General features: G+C 37.1%; 2 protein-coding genes across 7 annotated transcripts in view; one reads left to right on the top strand and one right to left on the bottom strand.

The window, feature by feature from the left end:
• Positions 1-5,066: 5,066 nt before the first annotated feature.
• DCAF17 (DDB1 and CUL4 associated factor 17) lies at positions 5,067-24,572 on the bottom strand. Of its 6 annotated transcripts, none has more exons than XM_032989777.2 (14): positions 24,318-24,572; positions 22,952-23,055; positions 21,496-21,586; positions 20,411-20,550; positions 19,565-19,643; positions 19,299-19,388; positions 17,022-17,129; positions 16,423-16,528; positions 12,724-12,866; positions 11,321-11,430; positions 10,830-10,917; positions 9,158-9,253; positions 6,511-6,666; positions 5,067-5,737 (listed from the first exon to the last, which is right to left on the bottom strand). In XM_032989777.2, the coding sequence occupies exons 1-14, from the start codon at positions 24,555-24,557 to the stop codon at positions 5,603-5,605; spliced, it is 1,686 nt and encodes a 561-aa protein (XP_032845668.1). In that variant the 5' UTR covers positions 24,558-24,572; the 3' UTR covers positions 5,067-5,602. The 6 variants fall into 6 exon arrangements, with proteins under 6 accessions (XP_032845668.1, XP_032845669.1, XP_042640135.1 ...); XM_032989778.2 differs by having other exon boundaries at positions 9,170-9,253; XM_042784201.1 differs by lacking the exon at positions 5,067-5,737 and having other exon boundaries at positions 6,554-6,666; positions 9,170-9,253; positions 10,769-10,917.
• The window catches only part of METTL8 (methyltransferase 8, methylcytidine), a 34,261-nt gene continuing 29,010 nt past the window's right edge, over positions 19,337-24,587 (top strand). The window contains exon 1 of the mRNA XM_042784206.1: positions 19,337-19,444. The gene's annotated coding sequence lies outside the window, so the exon portion shown is untranslated. The remainder of the gene's footprint in view (positions 19,445-24,587) is intronic.

The following is a 24,587-nucleotide window of genomic DNA, read 5'->3' as shown; positions in this document are numbered from 1 at the left end:
AATGTATGAGTCTGAATGTGGAGCATCCGAGTAAACATGTTAACAAAATAATTTTCCCATCTGGCTTTTGGCAAGCAGCTGTTACTGGGGACTGGCTGGTGAGCCTGTAATCCTATGGATCACATGGAGTGCATTGCTTTTCCTGCAGTATCTCAAATAAACCCAAGCTCTTGAGCCACTCTGTGGAGTAATTCCAGTGAATTTTAGCTTCCCCTTCCATGCTTCATTTAGCTCTTCCCGAGAAGAATGTGCACTTACTCTTCCCTAAAAAGATAATATTCCTAAGAACACAGTATTCCTTCCCCACTCAAGAAGGAATAAGGCATTTGTACTCCCAGTTTACTAAATGAGTTGTTAAGTGATATCAATGAAAGCAGTTCTTAACAATTGTACCATTGTAACTCTTCACTCTTCTAGAATACCTAATTCCTTTTACTTTTTAAAACCCCCTATTTTTGCAGTTAATTTTAATCTCTTGTTATCCAAACCAAGAAATGTGACTACTTTAAATTTATTTAATCTATACACATTAGAATGCATTGACAGAAAATTCTTTTGGTACTTCTGAAGGTTATTTTGGTTATCATTTTGTAACTTCAGTAAAGCAGAAAAAAATACTAAAGTTATAGTTGCACAAATGCCAAGTCTAGCAACCAGAAAGCTTCAAGTAGTCCTTTCTGAAAATCTAAGATTGTGAAATAGCTGCAACAAAGATGTTCCCTTAAATATCTCTAACATTTATTTTAAATACTGGAATACTTTTTTCCATCTTTTAGTACTCATTACTTAGTCTGCGTATCAGAAGAGGCACCTGGAATTCATGTTGATACACAGAAACTTTTGTCAAGTATGAACAGGGTTAGTTGACAATTACTGTACTATTCATCCATTCTTCAAAAGTAACATTTTTGCAGGAAGTGTATGAATCCTCTGATTTAGCAGGGCCTAATTAAATTTCTCCAGTTCATGGAGATAAATAAAAGGTTCAGGAAAGGTACATATATGCTATGCAATTATTATTAGTGAGACATTGGTACATACATATCAGATCAATGCACACACTTTCCAGAAAAAAAGTTCTTTAAACATTTTGTATCGGTGATTGTGGCAATACTCGGCAGTTATGAAAGAACTCAGTCACTGTTCTATAAATTATTTTGTGGTTCATCCTTAGAAAACCACATTTTGACTAATTCTTCCCCTTTTTTGCACATATCATCTAGGTTTTGTGTATTCTGGCAACAGCAGAAAGCATGTATCAGACAACCTTGAGTGAAAGCCAGCGTGAATTCAGTAGTTCATTACCTTTTTACTTACTAGACCAACATTTTCCCTTTTGCAGGCAGAGTGCCCAGGCTTTGCTTGAAGTAGCCAACAGCAGTTCCTCACAATTGTTCTGTAAGAAAACGCCCAGTCTACATGCCACCCTATACAGGTGTCCTTTCTAGCAGGTATTCCTAACAGCAATCTTTATTGTAACTAGGAAGCAAAATAATTTGTTCATTAGCTGTTCCATCGTGTGGGACAGCTGTCACATTTCCATAAGGAATAAAAGTTTCTTGCTGGTGCGTTTTTGGCAGTCATCAGTTACTGCTAAGTAACATAAATGGTATTTTTCTCAGTAACAAGAAGAAAATAAAAGACAAAATGAGAATAAAATGAGCAACAAATTGTGCTGCTAAAGTAAAGGGACATAGCCAGGAAAAAAAAAAAAAAAAGAATAAAAAAGTATTTCTCCATACAGAAAACACAGAAAGTTTGAGTGAAGCCACCTAGTTGGGAATGTTGGCATAAGTGGCTAAGATCCCTTCAATTCTATGTTTGAAATACACATTTGAGAATCTTTACTCTTGTTAATGGTTCATATATATATTTTTAAAGATATGTATATACATATATTCTTTTTTCTTTGGGCATATAGTGCTATTGAAAATAATGGAAGCATGAGCTTTTCAGCTTCAATCTTTTAAAGTATGCACTTGGTCCAGTTACTTGAGTCTGCATTTGATCTAATTACTTAAGGCTATATCTGCAGACTCTGAAAGACATGGCGTGAGCAGTAAGCACCCCCCGAAATACACAGGAAGTGAGGGAACTCAGAATTTCACAGTAACAGTTCCTTAGTCCGATTTTTGTAAAAAAGAAAACTATCAGTAAATGAGTTTCCTGATCATAAAGCAGATAGCTACTGCCTGTGAAAACTGAAGAATATTTTGTCTTCTGTACTTTATTAATCTTATTTTTTGAATCTATAAATGGGAAATAAACCTCATTTGAAGAAGTTACTTCTGTTTTTTTCAAAGCAGTTTTGTTTCTCTTTTCCTGTACTAATGCCACACTTTGGTGCTTGCAGAGATAATTATGCTGGGCATGTGCACAAGACTATTTTTTTTTTCATCTGTAATGGAAACCACATGAATATCCTCAGAATTTCTCCACTTTAAAAATAATGTTATTCTTTAGTATACTGAATTATTCAGATTGTGTAAGAGATTTCCAAGTACCTAATTTACATTATGAAAAAGAGTAAGATAAGTGCTCCAGAACTATCACAAATGGACATCAAGCTGTAGGTCTACACGCCAGATCTCATGCATTTATTCAAATTTCATATCAATTTGATACTGCACAATGGTACAGCCCTGCAGCAAGAGTTACCAAAAAATGCTTACATAAAAAAATCTCCTGGCAAAGTAAAGTACTACCTTTTTCTGGTGGATGGGTTTTGTTTCAAAATTTAACTTGAAACAAGAGCTGTTGATTCAGGTGGGCTGCCACCAAGCATGCGGGTATTTGTGTTCGGTTCAGACACAAGGTTATTTTTATCAATGCAGTAAACTACTGGTTTGTGGTCAGGATTTTCCTCCTGTTCAAATGTAAGTTTATTTTTAGCATTTTCTGGGTGTCTGCATAGGTACAGAAGGCAATACTGCTATTCACAGCTTGAAAAGCACAACCCATAAGCCTGTAGTGATTCTGCTTCTCTGGTGTGTTCCAGCCTCTTTTCAGGTAGGGTTGTGAATATACTCCTAGAAGTGTCCAGGGATAGTCGTTCTGGATTCTCTATTCTAACATAGCTTTCAAGGCATTTTAAACAGCAACATCTCTCCTGCTTCTGAATTAATATGTTTATGTGTGACCTTCCAGGATCTGCCATTTGTTACAACCTGGACTGGGAGCCCAGGGATTTGTAAAGGTTCTGTGATCCCCTTGGGTTAAATTAAGGTGAAGCACCAAATGACTGGTTAAAATATTTTACTTGTGGTAGAAACAACTTAAACTTGGAAAAGGTTAATAAGTCTTTTATCAATAAATCTGTAAGAAAGAAAAGGAAAGGAGAGGAAAAGAGTTCAGATTACCACCCCTGGTTCCAGCATTGTCTCAGGTCTGGAAATCTTGGGTGGTGGGTGCACACACAGCAAAGTTTTCTGTTGCCCTTTAAGTTCATCTTTATCAGCTGATTAGCATACTAGACCAAGAGAGGCAGGTATTCCACAAACTCATTTCCATGAGAGACAAGGAAAGGGTGGAGCGTGGGTTCTGCACATGCACTGAGGGGGAATGGGGTGCACCAACCCCCTTGTCCAGAGTCAGTAGTTGCGCTCACCCACCCACCCTTTATTTTTATTTCAGATTTTGCTTAGGTCCACCTGGTGCTAGTTATTTATCTCTCTTATCAGTCTTTTAACTGGAACATATGGTTTCACTCAGTCCATGTTTCCCTCCTTTGAGGTTTATCTGCAGGGTTTGGCAATACAACCACAAGGGAGCAGAGATCTGCATCCTTCAATACACCCTGCACTTCTTGGGCAGCGTTCCTCAGGCCAATCACAAAGGCCACAGCTCATCCTTGAAGCTGTGTTGATGAATGTTTGAGGCACTAATTCCTTCAGTTCCTTACATCATTATCCATACTGCAGCAACACACTGGATATTTAGAGTTACAGAATTTCTTACACAAAGCCCATAATCTTCATCAAAGCCTGGGCTGCCTTTTGGTCATTACAAATTGCTGCCTTTTTCAAAAGACGGATACTGATGTACAATTGTTGATTTAGCAGAGTATCACTGCAAAAACCTGCAATAACTTAAAAATAACCATTGCCAGAAAGTATAGCAAACTCTTGATGAGCAGTACTTGCACTATTCAATAAACAATGAAGTTTAAATGTCTTGCTCTGGGTGGAACTGCTTTAATAATTCACAGAGAAATTAGCATAAAATCTTAGTATCTGCTTAAGAGTTGGAACTTCTGCCTAAGAGAATGTATAACCATATATTAATTTTTACCTTTGTATCTTTCTTACATAGTTACTGACATAGTAACAGATAACGGACAGGTGCTCTTTCCTGGATACTAAGTGAAAACTTATTGAAACTAGGGTAGAAGCAGGGTGTTGCTCCTGCTCTTTATTCCTACTGTTGTTTCATTACCTTCTTAGATCTCATTTTTGTTTTTTCTTTCCACAGTTGTATTTCCTTTTTTCTTTTGCATTACATTTCTTTATAAAAACTCACAATAGATAATTTTTATAATTCTTCTAGAGCTCTTCACTGTTATATCAGCTAGAATGATCCACACTTCATCACTAAAGCCTGCAGTGAAAAGTATTTGGGTCCAGAATTACCATGTTCGTAAGGGTGGTGGTAGTGAGAAATCAGATATTGGTCATTTGTCAGAGCTACTCTCCTGAGCCTAGCTTTGGCTTGCAATTGGAAACACTCTTTATCATTGTGAAGTCTACAGCTGGTGTTGTGTTGTTGGGTGTTTTTTTTTGTTTGTTTGTTTGTTTTTTCCTTTTTAAATTCTAAATGAAAGCTTGTATTCTGCAGAATATGAATATGCCACATGGAATGGCCATGCAGCAGCCAGGCTGCACTCAGCGACCAGGCAGAGCAGCTAGTAGTTTTGGCTCAGACTGAACAACTCCCAACCCTTAACACTAGGAGAATCAGAGAAGGGCTTAGTTTTATATATATAAAAATATATAATTATGTATAAAGAAGGCAGTAGAAATACAGAATTTATTAATACTTCTCTTTAAACCAAAACAAACACAACCACAAAAGCCTAATGGTTTTATTTGTCACACAAAACCAACAGCAGGATTTTGTCTGTTTAATAGTAACTCTGACATTTTCATACTAAATATAAAATTTAACCTATACAGTTTTACATCATTAAACAAAGTAACAGCCTGTATTAAAGTTGCAAAGGTAAAGCTACATAAGACAGACTGCAGCAGATGGTAGATGATCAGTAAGTCCACATCATTCTCTGTGATGTCTAGTATTTCAATCCAATTGCTGAAAAGAGTCAATAAAGGCTGCATCAAGCATTAATGGTGAAGTGGTGAATACATGAAAAGCCATGATGGACTACAGACAAACATACAGTGTTACAGACTAAAAAGAAACAAAACCTCATGTAGTACACATACTACAAAATGTTAAGATTAAATCCTGCCTGAAAACCAGCAGTTGACTAATTCCTATGTATAAAGTCCTTAAATAACATCAAAATTGAAGCCTCTGTAGTTGTTGCTTATGGCTTAAATATATTCAAAAATTCTCCCCCTTTTTTTACAAAACACTCTGTCTTTTAATGGCTTGAACATTCATCATCTTTTGCAGTATCACAGACCATTTGGTAAACGTAACAACTGAACCTCCTGTTAGGCTTCTGTTCTATGTGTAATACAAGGTCCTTGTCAAAGTAAACTTCATGACTGTAAGTCTGAAATGAGAAAAAAAAATATCTGATTGCAGTTTCTATTTCCACAACTCAATAATACACATATTTTTTGTTCTTCAAGGAAAATGGTATTTAACATGTGTGAGCTCCATAATTAAACAGGAATTTTGTGTGGATACAGACAGACTGCTCTTCCAGATAAGGGCAGAATTTTAAAACTTGAGAGGTTTTTCAGATGACCATTTTAGGAATCTAAGTGTAATTCAAAGCATCTGATTTAAGATCCCAAGTTGCCTATGCAGTCAAGGATATATGATGTGCCAAAGGTGCTGAATATTTCAGATTATTGAAGTTGGATGTCCACCTAAACAGACTGTATGAACAGCTCATTCCATGTCTCCAAATATACACACAGTGAGGCCCATGCTTAATTCTGTGCATGAGTAGTTCAAGTTAAACTAGTGAGACTATTTACTAGTTGTAAAGTTAAGCTGATGTAACTAGTGAGAAAGTGAGTTATTCAAGTTGATAAATACTTCAGAAATACCTAAGGACAACCCCTCCCCCAAACAAAAAAAACCCAAACAAACAGCTAACAAAAAATCTTCATTTCAAATCATGGAGATTTTCAGATAAATGAACTACTGTCTGATGGAATACTTAGCATTTTTGAGTTAAGATTATTATTTTATACAAATCTAATCCACAGCACTTGGCAACACTATTTATATATCTGCTTCAAATCTGAACGAAAATGGGAGGTAAATGGGTATGGGGAAGTGTTAACACAAACAAAAGACAGGAATTCTCCTCACCACATCCCAGGACTCCAGTAATGGAACGCTCTTAAGTAGAATCCCATGTTCATTACAATGAAAGTCAAGGTGCGCTTTTCCATCAGTTCCTATTTGAGTAACTGCCACAGTGGATAACAAATCCAATTCATCTTCATAGTCCACAATTTTGAATGTCTAAGAAAAAAGCCTCAAGTTTATATATCAAACATAAATTCACATTCCCATCTACCTAAAGCATGGGTCTTTTTCTTTCAGGTGAAAGAAGAATTGGAAAAATTCTAGTTCTTAAGTCTTCTGGTCTGATAAAGAAAACTTTGCAAGCCTGGTAGCTAACAGACATCTTTCCAAACACAAACTGTCCAATGTATTTCACCAAAATTCCTTAACGTAGGAGAGAAATGGGTGATGCTCTGAACAATCCTAATGTGCAAGTACATGTATTTTATACCTATCATACAGAAAATACAAAAAAGTACTTTGACAGAAGAAACATATTTAAACTCCATGCCCTCTCTTGAAGAAGACATGTTAGAGACTGTATAGCTTAAAACCACTACTGGTTTTGAGGAGGGGTGTATTAGGGCAATTCTATTCACATGAACACCTGTATGTTCTGTTCAGAGTTCTCTCACTCCACAGAGTATGTGACATCAAAGAACTGAGCCCAAAAGGTGAAGACTGTGAACTGCCTTAATTGCTTCTTTCTGTCATGAACCTGGTAACATACTCTTTAAATTCAAGACAATCTTTCTCTTCCATAATGGAAAAATTACTGAAATTGCAAATAAAGTATAACAGTGGGAGAAAATATAGTGTGCAGACTCTTAATTTTTATTATGCTTTTAAAAAACAAAAAAGTGGATAGAAATGAACTGCAGACCTTAAGGGTTTGTCGTGGTTTAGGCCTGATTGACAGCCAACCACAATGCAGCACCCCTCTCTCTCCCTTCCCCTCCGGCAATGAGAAGGGACAGAGAGCCAGGCTTGGGGTTCAAGATAGGACTGGGATGGGGGAAAATCCCCCTTTTATGATCACGAGCAAAAGGCAGACTCGTTAGGGGAAGAAAAAAAAGAACATACATTTATTACAGACACTAACAACACATAACAGAGTAGGACAGTGAGAAGCATTGCCACATCTTGAGAACACCTTCCCCCCACCCCTCCCTTCTTCCCGGGCTCAGCTCTCCTCCCGATATCTCTACCTCCTCCCCCAGTGGCGCAGGGGCAGGGAATGGGGGGGTGCAGTCAGTGCTGCCACTTCCTTCATCTTCGGTGAGGGGAGTGTCCAAAACTTGTTACCCCCTGCTCCATCGTGGTCCCCCTCTCACAGGAAACAGTCCTCCACAAACTTTCTCTGACTTGAATTCCTCCCATGGGCCGCAGCGTTCCCCACACTGCTCCGTCATGGGTCACTAACTTCCTCCGACTGGATTCTCTCCCACGGCTGCAGCCCTTCCCGAGCTGCTCTGGCGTGGGACTCCCCCGCGTACTGCAATCCTCCCAGCACTGAATTACAGCAGCGAGGCTACCTTTTCCCATGAGACCCCAGCCTTCTTCGGGCACAGAACCTTGATCAGCCGAGCAGGAACAACAGGCTGTAAATCAATGTCTGCTCCACCGTAGATCTTCATGGGTGGCAGGGGGGGCCGCCCTGCCGTCTCCCCACAGGATACAGGGGGGTCTCTGCTCCAGCACACCTCCCCTCTCCTTTCTTCCTCCGTTCCTCCACTGACCTTGGTGTTCATGCAGCTGCAGCAACTCCTCCTCACAAGTCCGACTGCCCGTCACCACGTCCCTTCTTAAATACGTTATCGCAGAGGCGCAGCCGATTGGCTCAATTTCCCAAACAGAAGTGGAGCTGATGTGGAGCTGGGGGAGCTTCGAGAAGCTTCTCACAGGGGGCCGCCCCGATAGCCCCCTCCCCTGCCACCAAAAAACTCCACCACTCACTCAACCCAGGACAGGGTTATATTGGACTGCCCTGTATTTTTACAATAGTAAAATTAATTTCCTCATAGAAAAGAATAGAAATGACTGCCAGAAACTGTTGAATTTTAACTGTTGTGTTTATGTCGATTACAGCTCCAGCTCTAGATAGAGATAAAAAAAATTCTTCATAACCTCTTGAATACTCAGCACCAAGGCATGTGGTGTTTTCACTCTCAAAAAGCAGTTACTTAAAAAATATTAAATACCTTATCCTGCAATCTAATCAAAGTAATTGGGAGAGAAATATATAGATTGAAGATACTATATCAAAGACTAGAGGAACTTAAAGCAGAGAAAAAAAAGATGTATGTTTCTTTCATTTCATAAAATGCTTTGTAAGAAACGTTTAAAGATGTTTGAATGGAGAGAAGAGTAATGGTCCATCACATTAACATCTCATTTCTATGCCACTGAAGTCACATGGAGTTATGATGGTATCATGGGGCATTAAGATCAGTTCTTAAAAGAGACTATTCACAGCACCCAGACTGACCAAGGACAAAACATGACAGACAGAAAGCAAAAATGACGAAATTAAGAAGACAAAGCCACAAAAGAGAAATAAAGAACTCCAAGATTAACACAGCAAATGGTTACAGTCACCACACTTGAAACAAGAATGACTGTTGGCTAGCTAAACATCTTAAATAATCCACAAACTGCTCTTACTCACTACATCAGTTACCTCTTGTTCTGGGTCATCATCCAGCAAGTTAAAACGGGTTTTTACCACTCGACCAGAAGCCGTTACAGTAACAGTGTTGTTCACCTTTGGAGAAAAAGAAAAGTGGCTCTAGACATCAGAGCATTTTAGTTTCTTCCTACCTATTTGACTATGTATCTATTTCATCTTTTGCTTTCTGACCTTGTTTTAATCCCTTGGATCTGGCTTTACTCATTAGCTATGCATGGCCCTTATACTGTTATTTCTCCTGTATGAGGGCTCATTAACTCAGTGGTTTAGTTCAGATATTACTGATGTTTACTCATATTCAGAGGTTCTCAGTCCTGTAGAGATGGCAAAGGTTCTCAGCTACTATAATTTTTAGAACAGAAGTGACTGGAGTCAAGATGCTGGAATGAGAATTAAGACAGCTAAGTCATCACCAATTTGTTTCTTAAACTCTAACTTCCAGGAAAGGGAGAAAGTAGCATCTTAAACCATCACAGCTGCTTCCACTGGGCATCATTAACTCCAGAAACATTCAAAACTGCAGTATCAGTGCCTTAATGGAAGTCAAAAGGAAAAAGCACAGTGCAGACAGGATTAGAACTCGTATTTCTTTGCTCTTATTGCAACAAAAGTTATCTAAACAAATCCTAAAAGAGAGTATGGCAAGTCATTAGATGACAGAGCTTATCCTTTCTGAATTCAATGGAAAATTGATTCCCAAGTTAGTGTAGATTTTTAATACACAAACTTTTCTTCTGCAGAAGCTTCAAAATTAGTATCACTGATTTCCAAGGACTTCACAGTACTCAAACTACAATAACCTGCTTTTATGTAAGACATAACTTTCTATGCTGAAGCAAAATTACAGTTCCAGGCACTGCCAAAAAAAACTGTCTTCCCAAGTGTGCACTTTGACCTTTTTGACATTTAGATTATCTTTGTGATTTTCTATCGCAAAAGATTTCATGGAACAACTGAGATAATTTAACAGCTAATTCCTACCAGAAGGTCTAGATCATCCCCTTACCACTTGTTTCTACCTTTCTGCACTCTTCTGACCCACTGATGAATCGGTTTGGTTCTGTTCCAGCTCCAGTTCAGCTCACCAAGCAAGCAGAAAAGTACTCACCTTTGCTGCTGGGTTACCATTCTATTATTTTAGTGCACTGACTTGGCTCACCAGAGGTTAGATAAACATCAAACCTGTCACGAGCAAGTGACAGATGTGCATGGCCAGGAAAAGAAAGAGACTTTTGGAAGCAATGTGTTGTCTTATGACTTACTTACCCCTAAGTTACAAGAGACTTGAAACATTTCTAGCATTTGTACGATCAATTTACCTGAGTGCCAGAGATGCACACAATTATCACTTGGTGGCACCTTCTTTTGAAGGAAAAAATCTTTTAAGTATGTTTTATATCAGCGATACAGGGTTATACTGCACATCATAAAGAATGCCAAGAACTAAAGAAAAGACAAAGTTTCAGAAAGCTACCCCGAAATTGTTAGCAGTTTTCAATTTTGTTTTCATACAGCTTAAAGTCCAGTGAAAACATGGAATGTCTTTCAATAAACTTTGAATTAAGGCCATAAAACTTAGTGATTACTCACATACACAAAACTCCTGTGTATTGCTCAGAATCATGCATTGTGATCTTAGACATAAACTCACACAGTTTTCTCTGTTGGCCACAATCGTAAAATCTTCTGCAATCTCCACCTGATCTGTATTATTTTTAACTTCCTTAAGCTTCAAGACTCTACAAAAGAAGCAAATAACAAAATAAGTCATGTATTCTAACTCACCTACTACAACACTTCTGTATTTATCATTTTTTAAAATCAGGCATATTAAAACATCAGAAATAACTGAAACCGAAATAAATTATTTTTGTAACTTATGTTTATCAGTGAAATTTTAGCACAGTGGTCCTTAAACATTTCTCATATCAAAATCTAGTGTTGCCCGCCAGTGCCCGCATCAATCACATAGAGATCTGCAGATGTTTTTACCAGAACTTCTGATTCTGACAAATTAATACATTTTACAGTTTTTAGGGCTTGATGAGTATTTTGGCCTGCAAATTGTCAAACTACTGAATTTATGCAGTTATGCAACTTTTCCTCTAATGAAAATAATATTTGAGAAAAAAAGGCTCATACTTTATCAAATCGGGTCCCACGTGGATTATTCTACCTGACATATCTGGATGGAAATATATCCAATCAGGTTCCAGTGAACAGCATTTCATCTCTTGTATGCCATTTTTTGCCTGAAGAAGGAAGCAAAATATGAGTATTTTGAAAATCTCACAGATCTAATTAAAGAGAAAACACTGAGCTCCTCTCCACATACCTCTGAATGGTTTTAAATATTGCTCATAATCATGACCAGAAAGGATGGCAGTAGAACAATAACAATAATAAATTTCAACTTTTTTAATATGCAGTGACTTTGTACAATGGCTATACATGGTTCTTCTACCTCTCCTGAAACTAAGCAAAATTAAGATCTAGCTCACACGCTGCAAACACTTCAGCAACTCCAGCAATTCGAGTGTCAAAGACATGAGATGTGTCAAGACAGAAGAAAAGCATTAGCACAAACTTTGACTTGAGCTTCAAACCTCAGAGTCAGCCTCTTTTGTGCAAATATTTGTGGAGCGTGTAAACCTGGGATAGCTTGTGGTTTCAGCTACAAGCTGGTCAAAATCTTGGGATTCTGGCAGTGGTGTTTTGTTGTTAAATTTAGCTGACCCTGATGAATCAAATTTTCAAATGTATAAACCCACACAGAAAAAATTAGGTGAAAAAGGATTGTACAAGTCCCTCTGAATCAAAATTAATCTTCGGCTATGGTTGTGAAAGATCTGTTTTGAAAATAAGATATAGGAGGGTGATCTCTGATTTCATCAGGCTAGTAAAAGAGATGAGGACACTTACAGATGAGGAGTTTTTTAGTGAAGAACCCTGAACTAACAGGCCTAGAAGCTGACTGTAATATGGAAGTATCTTCAGGTCAAATTCAGATCCAAAATAAAAGCTGAGATGGAGAGCTCATGCCAAAGAATATATGATGAATAGTATATAAACAAAAATAATTAGGAATACTGGATTAAACTGAGTAATAAAATCTTTCTAAAGAGAGAGAAGATACGAATTAGGGATAAATTACAAACATTAAGGAAACGTGCTCTGCAATTTCTTAGAGCTTAAAATGTTTCTTTAGTCATGCCATTTGATAGGCTGACTAATCGAGAAGTGCGTTAAGATGTTACCATGCAAGGAATCAGTTAATGAGATTCTGCCTGAGCCTTAACTTTTAAGCCAAGAATACAGTGCTATGATTAATATTGGAATTAAGAAAGTATCAGAAGCAGTACTAATTCAGAAGAAAACATTTTACACGATTCCACTGGATTGCAGACGTAACACTGGAGTGATCCGTGTGAGAGGACCACAATGGAAAACAAGGGTACTGTTACCTCGAACGCTACTCAGAAGAAGAGATGAAGACAAACATGATACACACTCATTTCAGAGAAGCTGATATCTGAATATATTACCAAAGCATTGTCTTTCAGAGAACAAATATGGAAGACTCCTTTGTGTTTTTTCTTGTTAGGTGTGATGATATAATGCCAAGGGTAACCTCCAATTTGAAATGCATTCTCCAGAGAAGATGCTTCAAATAGCAAAGGTGGGGTATCTGCAAATATTTGGTAACGTTAACATCATTAGTAGCAGAACAATCATAATTCCACTGATCCTGACAGTTCTAAATGCCAGTAAGCTATTAATCCTTCAGAACTTTTAAAGACCGGTGGAAATACATTGGCTGTGATCTTTTTTCTGGCACCAGCTATGCTACCTCACCTAGCATCCAGGCACACATATGCAACTCCCTGTGGAAGGTTACTGCCTTCTCAGATCTTCATGCTGAACCGCTCTTTTGATACCTTTGACTGACTTCATTCCAAATGAGCTGGATAAGCAAAGACGTAGCAAACAATTAAAATTAATCCAGTTCATCTGAATGAGAGAGGACATACACGTGATAAAAGAGCATATCAAAATGGTCATTATTCTCTTGGGAAATATAATGATAAATAGCTGGAAACAGACTAACAGCAGCAATCTCAAGTAACTGATTTAAATGCAGAAAGATACACAAATCTGAATATTCCTTCTCCTTTTGCATAATACAACAAAATAGTGTGGACCACAATGAATGCAATCTGTAGCTGAGTTCATAGAAATCAATAAAAAGTCTAGGAATTTTTGTAGAAGTTAACCAGTTTTCCCTTCAGTTCAGTTGGGATAAATTATACAGATGTAATATGCCATTCTTACAGGTCTTCTGTATACTAAATGAGAGAAGCTCCTTTGAACGAAATGGACTGCACAAAGCTTTACAACTTCTACCAACTAGCTAAATAAAAGCAATTTCTACAGCTGCTGTAACTGAGTCAACTTTAGACTGAAGATCAGCTCTTTCTAACAGTACAGAGAAGCACTGGAAAAATACTTTTGACAAAACGTGGAGAAAATCTGCAATTACAAGGGGCATTTAAACAGACAGAATATAATACCCCAAGCTGAACTACTGTGAGGAGAACAAGGTTCTTATCTGGACTTTTGTGTCCCAAAGGTCTCAACCAAATTTTGACTTGTTCTTGTCCTGCTTAATCTAGATAATTATCCAGATCCTAGCCAATGCTGCTCTGATATCACATGACATCAGAAATTATGTTTATATAGTGCTTCTTTTTCCTTCATTCATGTTTCCAACAATTTAGCCATTTAGATTGAAAGGAATTAGTTCACTGCACATGGAAATGAAGTCTTTCCTAAGCTGGAAAGGGGCTGTCTTCTAGTTGTCTTTTGACAACACAGAGGAAATGGGAGATTCTGTGCAAGATATAGCAAAGTATAGGTTATAAAAACCAAGGCATCTGCTGAAAATGTAGAGAATGTTGAAGATGGAGGCAATAAGCAGAGGACCTACTGATACTAAAATCTGTCAGAAAATGAAAGATAAGTCAAGAAAATTTAACGTCTTACTCTATTGACTTTTTTTTTTTTTTAAATAAAGCATATATAGCAAGGCCCCTCTGATAGATGGACTAAGTTATAGTATTAAATGTGTTTCAATAATATATCAGTTCTAAGTAGTACAGGCTGCTGATAAAATATGCCTTTCTTTTTATGTTCGTTTGGCAGATTCACAAAATCATAGCCACCTAAACCACTGTGATAGCATGACCCTGCTGCCTTTTTCCTGCTATGTGTCACTTGCTGTTGCACAACACCTCCTGTTCTCATTGTTTGTAACTCCTTTCCCTAGCAGTGCCAGTTTCCAAGCTCCAGTTGAGCTTCTTTGTTCACTGCCTTAAAACTCTCCAGACGCATCTAAAGATAAAGCCATAAAGTTGTTCCTGGTAGCAGTAACAAGTACTTGTTATAAATGTAAAAAAAACAACCAACCAATCAAACAAAAAAACCTCAGTGAACTATCTTCCTCTGTTTTTTTATGAAATTACTGTATCCTCTAATAATAAATCAAACTACAGTTTTAGGTTCCAGATCTTTCAGAAAGTGTCATAATGAAGATTAATAGGTACCTTCCTATTCCTTCCACTGTGACCAAAATCAAATTCCTTACCAGGCAATAGCTGTATATGATGTGGTAGGTACATGGTAGGCTGTGAGTTTTGATCTCTATACACTTCCTCTTGGGTACCTAACACACCATAAAAACAGCACCATAATAACTTCCATCCCTTCAGGCAATTTCTGTAGGGATGCTACGACTAAATAAGCAGGAAAATTGCACATAGTTAAATTATAGTAAATACAAGCTTAAACTCTGAAACTGTTATAATCTCGCTCACTGAAGCATTACATTACATTGAACAGTTAGTCGGCCATCTCATTCTTAAAAGAAAACAGCTCAAAAACCACAGGAATGAAACTATCTGCAAAGAGGAGACATGGCAAATGTCTGTCATGAGTTCAAAACTTCCTAACCACAAATTCCTGAATATGATTCAAGATCAAAAATGTTTTCTCCAGTACACTGGTTTTAAATCTCAAAACGAAAAACTACAATGATCTCCACGACATGAGAACAGATCTGCTATAGGGTTCCTATTAGAGTTCCCACAGCATGTTTTCCACAGGGCCCCTAACATTAAACTGTGGTTTTGCAGACTGAAACAGAGAGGAAAATGGGGAGAAATTTCCCTTTGCAGAACCCAAGACCTCAATTATAGCAGCCTATCACTTTGTTTTGATAAAACACTGCATTATAACTGAAAGCCTTCACTACATAAGTCTATTTTATCTTTGTATTTCCTCAAGTTTATGTAAATCTTGTTTGGTTTGCCTGTTATTACCTGACACTGCTTGTAAACTTAAAGATCAAAAGTATTTTTTATGTGGACCTATAAAAAACATTTAATACAGAAACATTCAAAATAAAAGAAATAAAAGCATGCATTATTTGATATTGGTGAAACCTCCTTTTTTTTTTTTCTATTTTTTTGGAAGTGCCTCAAGGGTGAACTTGTAAGACTGTATTTTTTTAAGTAAAAAAAAGTTTCAAAGAAAGTCTCAGACTTCGGTCATTCTTTAAGATTCATATCATCAAACTCTAAACTCAAATGCACCAACAGAAATGATTGTTTGGTTTCAGAGAAATTAAAGTAATTACATAAAGTAGAACATTCATAAGTTAATGACTTGAGGCATAAGAGTTGTTTTTAATAGCTAATTTGTTCTCTCCTCAGGAACTAATTTTATTGAAACTGCCATATTTCTCACAGCGTAGAATTATCAAAATGCAACTCGGACAAATTGCATTTGGTCTCCTTGAACTCCCTCTGCAAGTTAGATTAAATGTTCTCACATCTTTTGCTTACATACCATATACTGTTTCTGGGTGTTACTAACAGCTGTCCTAGCCCTTCCTCTTTCCCAAGAGCAGTGGTGTCTCAGAAATAAGGAAGGGGTTTCCACTTCATGCATTGCTTATAAAGTTTTTCAGGTAACTCAGAAAAATATTACAACAACTAAGCAAGTTCTGTGTAATTAATTCTTGTAATTAGAAGTAAAGCAAAGCACAGTTTCACTGTAACGTAAACCCAGAAATACAGCTACAGCACAATCTGAGTACAGTAATTTTAACATTTTTTTCTTGATGTGAAATACGTCATAATTAATCCATAAAATCCACCAGCCAAGATAAAAAAGATCATAAATACCTGTTATTTTAATGTTACATGGAAGACCAAATGGATACTTTCCTACAACTCCTACTTGACCATTCCAGTTGAATTCATGTCCCAAATCAAATGGCTGTTCCATGAACTAAAATAACACACAACAATTTAGCTTATTGCTTTGTTAATACTGCATTTATTTATTAGATACTGTTTGAAGTCTTGTTTTTGAATTAAAGTTTGATTTTTGATTAGAAGAATATAAACTCAGTCTCACTGCAGTTCTGTTTCAGCTCAAACAATCTTCCATGCCCATCAGTTTCTAGCCTTAACACCCATCTATAACTACTGACTAGGTGTGTAAAGAAGAGCACACCCTGGTCTAGCATTTACATAGCTCCTCTTTGTATGTGCTGAAGTGCCTGTCTGACCCTGTATCTCTTACATTTTGCCACCTGTAACTGGTGCGGGTAGGATTTTCTGATAGCATACCCTTTTGCATCTTCCGACTGTAAACAGATTTAGGCAAGAACTCTATCCTTTGACACATTCCCCATGTACCTATGTGGCCTTACATTAATATTTATGATTTTTCACCCCAAAATAGCATGGACTGTATGAAAAATTTCTTATTTCGTTACCTGTTCTGAGATGGCCTGGAAGTTATAGAGCCTGACCAGACCCGTGCTATACATTACAATCAGGATTCCATTAGAAACAGCAACATCTGTCACACTACTACCAAATATCTAGGAAAAAAAAGGAAGAGAAAAATATTCTACTGAAGAAAAAATATTTGAGAGACAATGCAAAATACTGACATTATGTCCTTAATTTTGCAATAGCTTTAACTTTTTATTCTGACCAAGCCCTGCAATGACTGTTTTAGCTCATGATGATTTCTGTAGCTCATCTGTTCTGCTAAGTTTCTGTAACACTTTGTACTGCAGTAACACCTGAGGTTAGGTTAGTCATATTCTGCAAGCAGATTCATTCTCCAATTAATTCTCAGGATATCTGCATATCATGTTACCCAGTTATTATCATACATGAATAGTTTATGTTACCCAGCATCCCACAGGAACGTTAGCAAAGCTAACAACTCAGTCTAAAAGTACTGATTTCAGATCTTCTGTTCTTTCTTCATCACCAGGGTAAAATACTAGTCTAATCATGGCTCTATGACTGTGTACAGCTGTACTAAAACTACATTATCCAGCTGTCACAGAGTACAGGATCCTCTGAATCCAAATTAGAAACAGAAGCTGGCTTACCCCTTTTCATAATTATGCAGTATTCATTTGTGCCACTGCTTAACATATCTCCACTGAAAAAAACCCAACAAACTAATTCTTAATATTTAATGAATAACAACACGGGAAGTTAGTAATTTTTTTTTACTAGAGGTGCTTGGAAGTGTAGTTTTCATTTCTTTAATCTGAATCGCTATGTGAAAAAGCAATTAAAACAGGGCTAAAACAGGCTTAAAAACAATTTAAAAAAAAAAAAAAAAAAGAAAAACCCCAAAGCTGTAATACTCCAAAATCTCAGCATTATCAATAATCTTGTGATCAGTTTGGTCCTGAAAGATACATTCAATCTTGAGACCTTGACTTTTATTTAGTCTTATGGCTCTTTCTCAATACATTTGTTAATTTAGGTCCCGGTGTCTTCCAGACACAAACTCTAAGTCTTTCAACCCTAAACTCTCCTTTCTTTCTTTGAGACCTTGGCTAGTCTGAACTCAGAATTTATCATAGTGTACCATTTCAGTAAAGCTGACGCATTAGGTGCATTCTGCAGTTTTGAACAGTAACCCTAATCCTAACTCTAATCTACCAGTTACATTCCACTGATCTGTATCAGGCTTGCCATTGCATTCACTGGTTGCTTCCTCTGCTGGGTGTATTCTCAAATCACAAATTCTGCCCTGACATTATTCCTAACTGTAACAATTACTCTCATGAGTACTCGGTACACGCCCAACCAAAGAAGTACTCTCTAAGATGTTTTGCCTACTATGACCATGATGAATCTGGCATGCCATTCCTAACCTGATTGAGATTACCTTTGATACTGGTAATGTTTCTTCCAGTCCCAAACACTAATTTTGAATAGAACAATACACAGTGCCTCTAAACTTTCATGGGTCCAAATGAAAACCGTTCAACTCCATTCCTTCACTTGTCAGCCCAATCTCAGTTACAGCTTCAACCCAACCCAGCACCAGCTAAAACTCACTAATAGCTCTGGACCCCAAATGAGACTGTAGCTCAGAGCTTTGAAGACAGAGTTTGCATGTTTGTACTGTTCCATTTATAAGTTGTATCAAGAACTCTCTTGCTTTAAAATAGACATGTTTTTTCACAACAGTAGAACTTGCCATCTGGCTTGCAGTTTCCTAATATATCCACTCTTACTTACAGGTCATAAACCGACCTCAGAAAGGTTGTTTGCTCTTGACTGATAAAACAAGATGCTTATTTACATTTTGCCATTCAATAACAATGATAATACAAATTTGAAACATTTGTAACTGCATACAGAATTCATAGACTATTTCTAGGAGTGAGTCAGAGGCACATCTATCTTTAAAGAGGTGAAAAGAAGTCTGCAAACAATTTAGGATTCCTTAATTTTTATGATGGCTGTAACTAAGGGCTAAAGTCCTTCTACATGTCAAAGAGTAACCCAATAGCAGAATGCATTTGTATTTTATCTTCTGGTCATTCGAATTAAGACTCTTCCCCCCAACACCCCTATCAGACACAAGAAGAACATTACTGCTAATTAATGTTTCAGGGCACAATGCTTTTACAAACTCTAAGTATAACTCCTGAAGTTCTGGGACAATTGCCTAAACTATGCCTCTCACACAACTACAGTACAGATCATGATTAACAGAGGAATTAACTTACCTTTTTGTTTATTTCTAGCATTCCAATGAATGAAAGAGGCAAAACTTGGAATACAGCAAGATAGAACAATACAGATTGTTGGATACCTGCCTGGGAAGGAACAACAATACTGAATACAGTTAGCACACTTGAGGCATTTATTAACGGTAGGACACCTTCATCTTCTACCATAATAACAAAGCATAATGTCTCCATCTCTGTCCTTGTAATTTTTTTTTCATCAATTTTGTAAAAATTTAATAATGACAGAGTTTTTCAACACTTACCTGCCGTGCTGCTGCAGGGAGCTTATTCTGAGCTGACTTTACAACCATTACCTCTTGAGGAGTATCCCAGCTCAGATACCTATTTGTGACAAGAAAGGCCTAGCTTAGTAATTTAAGAATAATTTAATAATAAATACATTATTTCACATAAAATGTAATCTACTATAACTAGGCAGATCCCTGTGTCCAGGCAAACAATTCACTATCTGCTTTGAAAGAGGTCCCTGAGATATTTTCTGTTTGCAATAATGCAAAACCCACAGAACTAGGAATGGTTTATTTCACACAGGATAGTGAGAAAAATTCTGAAAGTATGAACATTCACCATCTTAATTTTTCTCCTTCTCTTCACAAATCACTGCCTTCTTCTACCTAAAGGAAATAATTTATTCTGAGAACTTAAAAAAAAAAAAGATGCAGTTTACCAGAAGCAGTAACTGTTCTGCTTTTAAAGAGCAAAATGGCTGCCCTACAGAGAAGAATGCTTGCAAGTTAAAAATGGCTTAAACTTTAAATGTATTTTTCTTATATGAAGTTTGTTTTACAGATCTTAAAGGTCCTTTCCCGGTATGTTGCTACTGAATTATTAAAGGCTATGAAACTGTCAGAGAAAAGCCAATAGTAGCCTAGCTTTTGTGGAACGTGATACCAAATTTGAGACCATAATACTTAGGCTGCTGAAATTCTTCTATAGCAAACAGCATGCAGGAACAGTACTCCAGGTAACATGCTAGACTAACAAACCTTAAGTCAGCCATAGGACAGTACTAAAATAAACATGATTTCCTTTCTCCAGTATAGTACTAATGATTGTTAATTACATAAAATCTAGTCAATGTTTAGTACCTGAATTTGCAACAGGAACCAGCAAGGTATATTTTTTCCAATATTTCTCCACTATCAGCAGAGAGACGTAGAAGCCAGTTCTGCACTGTCAAGACTATCAGCGAAGATTTATAGTCCGATGGACTTGGTAGCATTTCCCCCTACATAACATAAGGTTATCAGAAGAAGGTTTGAACCAGGAGGATACATAACATTTTGACACAGTAACAAGAAAGCAAAAGTTAATACACATTCCTCAAATACTAAAGGTGGAAAGCTGCCTGCTATTGACATCAGGATCTCTAAGCTCATGTCTGTACCAAACAGTCATGTATCATATAAATAATCTGCTGTCACACTTTTTGCAAAGCAGCCACCTTTTCTAGAAAAGATACCTTTTAAAACTTCCTCGCCTTGCAAAAATGAAGTATAACTGCTTATCAATCTAACTGATATCAGTCTTGACGAGACAATTGTTTAAGTGTTGCAGAATAAGACATTCAGTGGTAACTGAACAGTAACTGCTAAGAACAGTATTCACACTGCTTTATTTTTAGGAATCTCAAAGATGGGACTAATATTCCTGAGCTCTGTGGACACTGGATGAGAGAAAAACTCCAAAACTCCTCAGGGAGGACAGAAATTATATAATCTATTAGCTAGAAACAGCAGAACAGCTTTTGGCCAGAGTTGCTCCAATGAGTCTTCAGTTTATGTGCGTTTTTTTTTTTTTAATGTCAAAAAGATCTGGTAAAAACTAAAACTTCTACCTGCAGCTCCTGCTAATTAAAAAATAAAGAAAAACTGAAATGGAATTTACGTTGTAAGAAATCAGTTAGTTGCGTAAGCATAAGGGCACTGTTTTTAAAATCTTCCACAAAAACTCATTAAAAAGCATGTGAATGCACTATTGAGAAGTTCAGAGAAGTATACCTCTAAACGTTTGGTCAAAATAAGCATGCATTGCAAACCTCAAATTACCTAACTCCATAAAAACATTAGGAAAATACTTTTCAAGGAAAGAGCACTCTATTCTAAATACGTTTCACTGAAAGATATTAATTTGGTTTTTCACACAACAAAGCTCTAGTAAAAAGTAATCTTACCAGTGGGCATTCCAATAGTAAAGCATCTTCTATTTTTTCTGACTTAGAACACTTCGGCTTTTGATAAAGTATTCTTGGCTCTTGTGCAATGCTGGAGGAAAATGATTGCTAATCATTAGTCTACTTTATGAATTACTTTCTATCAACAAGTCATTTCATACAGTTTTATAAATCTTGCCTTCTCTTTAGGCAGGTCAGAAACCTAAACATCTTATTTTTACTTTGTAAATATAACCGGAAATTGCTCTCAAAATAAGGCCTAATAGACAATAGTTATTATAACATAATATTTAAAAGCTAACCTCTGTATTTTGTAATTTGGTGTTGTGGGCTTTTTTAATTTTGATTTGTTTGTTTTGTTTTTAAAAAACAAACGTAGTAGTAACATTCTTACTTTAGTGATATACATTAAAAAGAAAGCATATTCCAGGAATTAACGATCATCTTGAAACCGCCCCTCTCAAACTCTTTCAGTGTGTTGCCTTTCATAATACAAAGGTGTGGCATCATGTACAGGTATTTAAAAAAAACCCAAACCCTACTACTAGAATAAAAGCTTGGTACTGTGCAGTTTTTCCCTCAGGGAGACAAAGATAAACCTGAAAGATGTTAGACAGGTTAACCCAGTACTGGAAAGCATTCAGACACTGTAGGAATAAAACACAGCTAAGAAGATTTAGATCTCCCCTGTAAGTGATAGATTAATTTAGTTAACTCACAGTGGTTTACACTGACAGAGTAATTTGTCTTTTATGTATTATAGGACACTGTCTCAAAACTGTTCTGACTACAACTTACTCAGCAACGCAGTTCTCCAAGTCCCTGCTACTTCCCTCACAAGAGGGATGGGCAAGGCTGAGAACTGGTGCTCACAGGACTTCCCGTCCTCTACCCTGCCCCATTCTGCCTCCTAAGCTGTGCCCCTGCAGCTGAGCATGGAACAGGAGAGCACCAGATCAGAGAACTGATCTGCAAAATACATTAACGAAAACCAGCAAGTACTCTGCACACTGTACTTTTACATGAACAATAATTTACTACTTTAATGCACAATTCACATAGTACCAAGCTTGTTACATAGGCCGATTTTATGACACATTCTTCAGCACAGTGCTAGTTTACCAGTTCACAAAGAACTACTATTCAGTTGGTGTTTTAGTGAAAAACTATGAAATGGCGATAACCTTCCACTCCTATTAAAGCACTCTGAAAGCTGAATTTATATAGCACCAGTAAGATCAGACTTGCTTTCACCAAAGCAGGTGTCACATTAAGACACAATGGTATCTGAGTGTAATTTAACAAATATTTATGCACCTGGTTATTTTTTTTTTGTAAGTAAATTCCGCTCAATTCATAGGGGCTATTCAGATAAGTAAAGTTAGCAACATGTTTAAAACAGAATCACAGTGTTAAAACTGTAAGCTAGGGTAACTTGTAATTGTAAATTTATTACCTGCTAATACAGCACTGGTAATTGTCTAAGTAAATTCTTCCTCTTTCATATGCAATAGGAGATGCAGAATGAGTTGTCCAAACATTCCTGAATTTAGTACTTTCCTGAAACAGACAGTGGTTGTAACAGCGATGGCTTTTGTAACAAACTTTGCTTTTAGAAAATGTTTTATTTGGCTCCTGCTGCTTAATAACTTACTTTAATTGAAACTTTGCTGTTGAATACAGAATTTGGCTTTAAAAAACAAGTAAGATTTTCCTTTAAAAGATGTTTTTAGGGAAATTTTGTCTTTTTAAAAAAAAAACAAATTAAAAGATTTTTTTTTTTAGCTATTATGGACAGCATGGGTAATGAATATTTTGTTATTAACTTGCCTGCAATAAAATTAAAACTGGCAACTAAGCTTTAACGGCAACTTTTAAAATCAAGGACAAAACTCCCCAGAGTGTAAATAGGCACATAACTCTTTATATGAAATTAACTAAATTTACTGAACAACTGACTCCATTCTGCTGGTGGTGTTGTGAGTAAAAGGTAGAAAAATGTGTTATTTGCAAAAAGTGCCTTAAATGTTAATAGGAAAAACTGCTCACATAAAGTTTCTTGCATGCCTTAGACACATCAGGAGCTCTATACCAATAAGAAAGGTTCCAGCCTTACATACAAAAAAAAAGGCATTTGCGTAAATAAGATATACTAATCTTTATTTTAATAAAACTTGCATGCCCACTGATCTAGTTGCATAAGCTGACACTTTAGCTGACTTTCAATAAATATATTTTCAGTGTAACACAACTGCCAATTCACTTCTACGTATTCACCTTCAGTGCGTTTTTATCAACTACTGCATGGGAGCAATAATCGTTTTGATTTAAAAAAATCAAGTTCACTTTAGTCTGCAATTGGTTTAATGCCTTTTTTCTGTAACATAAATTTAACTGACACATTAGCAGTTTGTTTACCTGAAGACCTCTGCTGGTGATCTTATTTTGTTATGAAAACTCCATTTAAATTTAACACTGATGCTCCCTAAAACACTACGAATATTGGTATTAAATATAAAGCCATTTTAGGGGAAGAAGTGATAGAAAAAATCTCATAAAAGTCTATTTCTAACAAGATTATTAGATTTACAAGTGCTTTTGCAGTTTTTCCTCTCTACATTTCTAGGTCTGAGCGTCATGAAATAAATTTAACCATTTCTAACTCTCTTCAGCATGATTACAGTCTCTTTCTCCCCAAACTTGTTAGTCGGCGTGACCAGGGACTTCTCAGACACCTGGGTTGAGAAGCGACGCTCAGACCACCCCGGCTAAAAGCCAGTACACGCAGGGGTTTAGCCGGCGCCTGAAAGCATTGCTATTACCTGACATATTATCTCTCTGAGGAGTCCCAGGTTTTTTCTGTGGGCGACACCAGCGTCTCTGGCGTAAAACCCGTAGGCCCTGCGTGCGAGGAGGCGGCAGATGTTGCGAGCCCCGGGCGCCCGGGACGCAGCTCTCCGCCCGCCGGCGGCTGCAGCGGCTGCCTGAGGGCACAGCCCCGGCCCTTGGGGCAGGAGCGCCGCTCGCCCCCGCTTCTGGTTCGTTCTCAGCGGGGAGAGCATCCTTCCGGCACCCGGGCCTGCGCGGGATTT

The sequence above is a fragment of the Tyto alba genome, unplaced genomic scaffold, assembly GCF_018691265.1.
Source record: "Tyto alba isolate M040663 unplaced genomic scaffold, T.alba_DEE_v4.0 Super-Scaffold_7, whole genome shotgun sequence".
NCBI classification, from domain to species: Eukaryota; Metazoa; Chordata; class Aves; order Strigiformes; family Tytonidae; genus Tyto; species Tyto alba.
This window is presented reverse-complemented; position numbering and strand designations above follow the sequence as displayed.

Excerpts from the sequence above, each read along its gene's own strand:
- DCAF17 (XM_032989777.2), bottom strand. The coding sequence starts at position 24,557 with ATGCTCTCCCCGCTGAGAACGAACCAGAAGCGGGGGCGAGCGGCGCTC. Across the intron at positions 16,529-17,021 it reads TCCAGGCCATCTCAGAACAG|TTCATGGAACAGCCATTTGA; the intron begins GTAACGAAATAA and ends GTGTTATTTTAG. Across the intron at positions 10,918-11,320 it reads GTGGGACCCGATTTGATAAA|AGTCTTGAAGCTTAAGGAAG; the intron begins GTATGAGCCTTT and ends CTTCTTTTGTAG.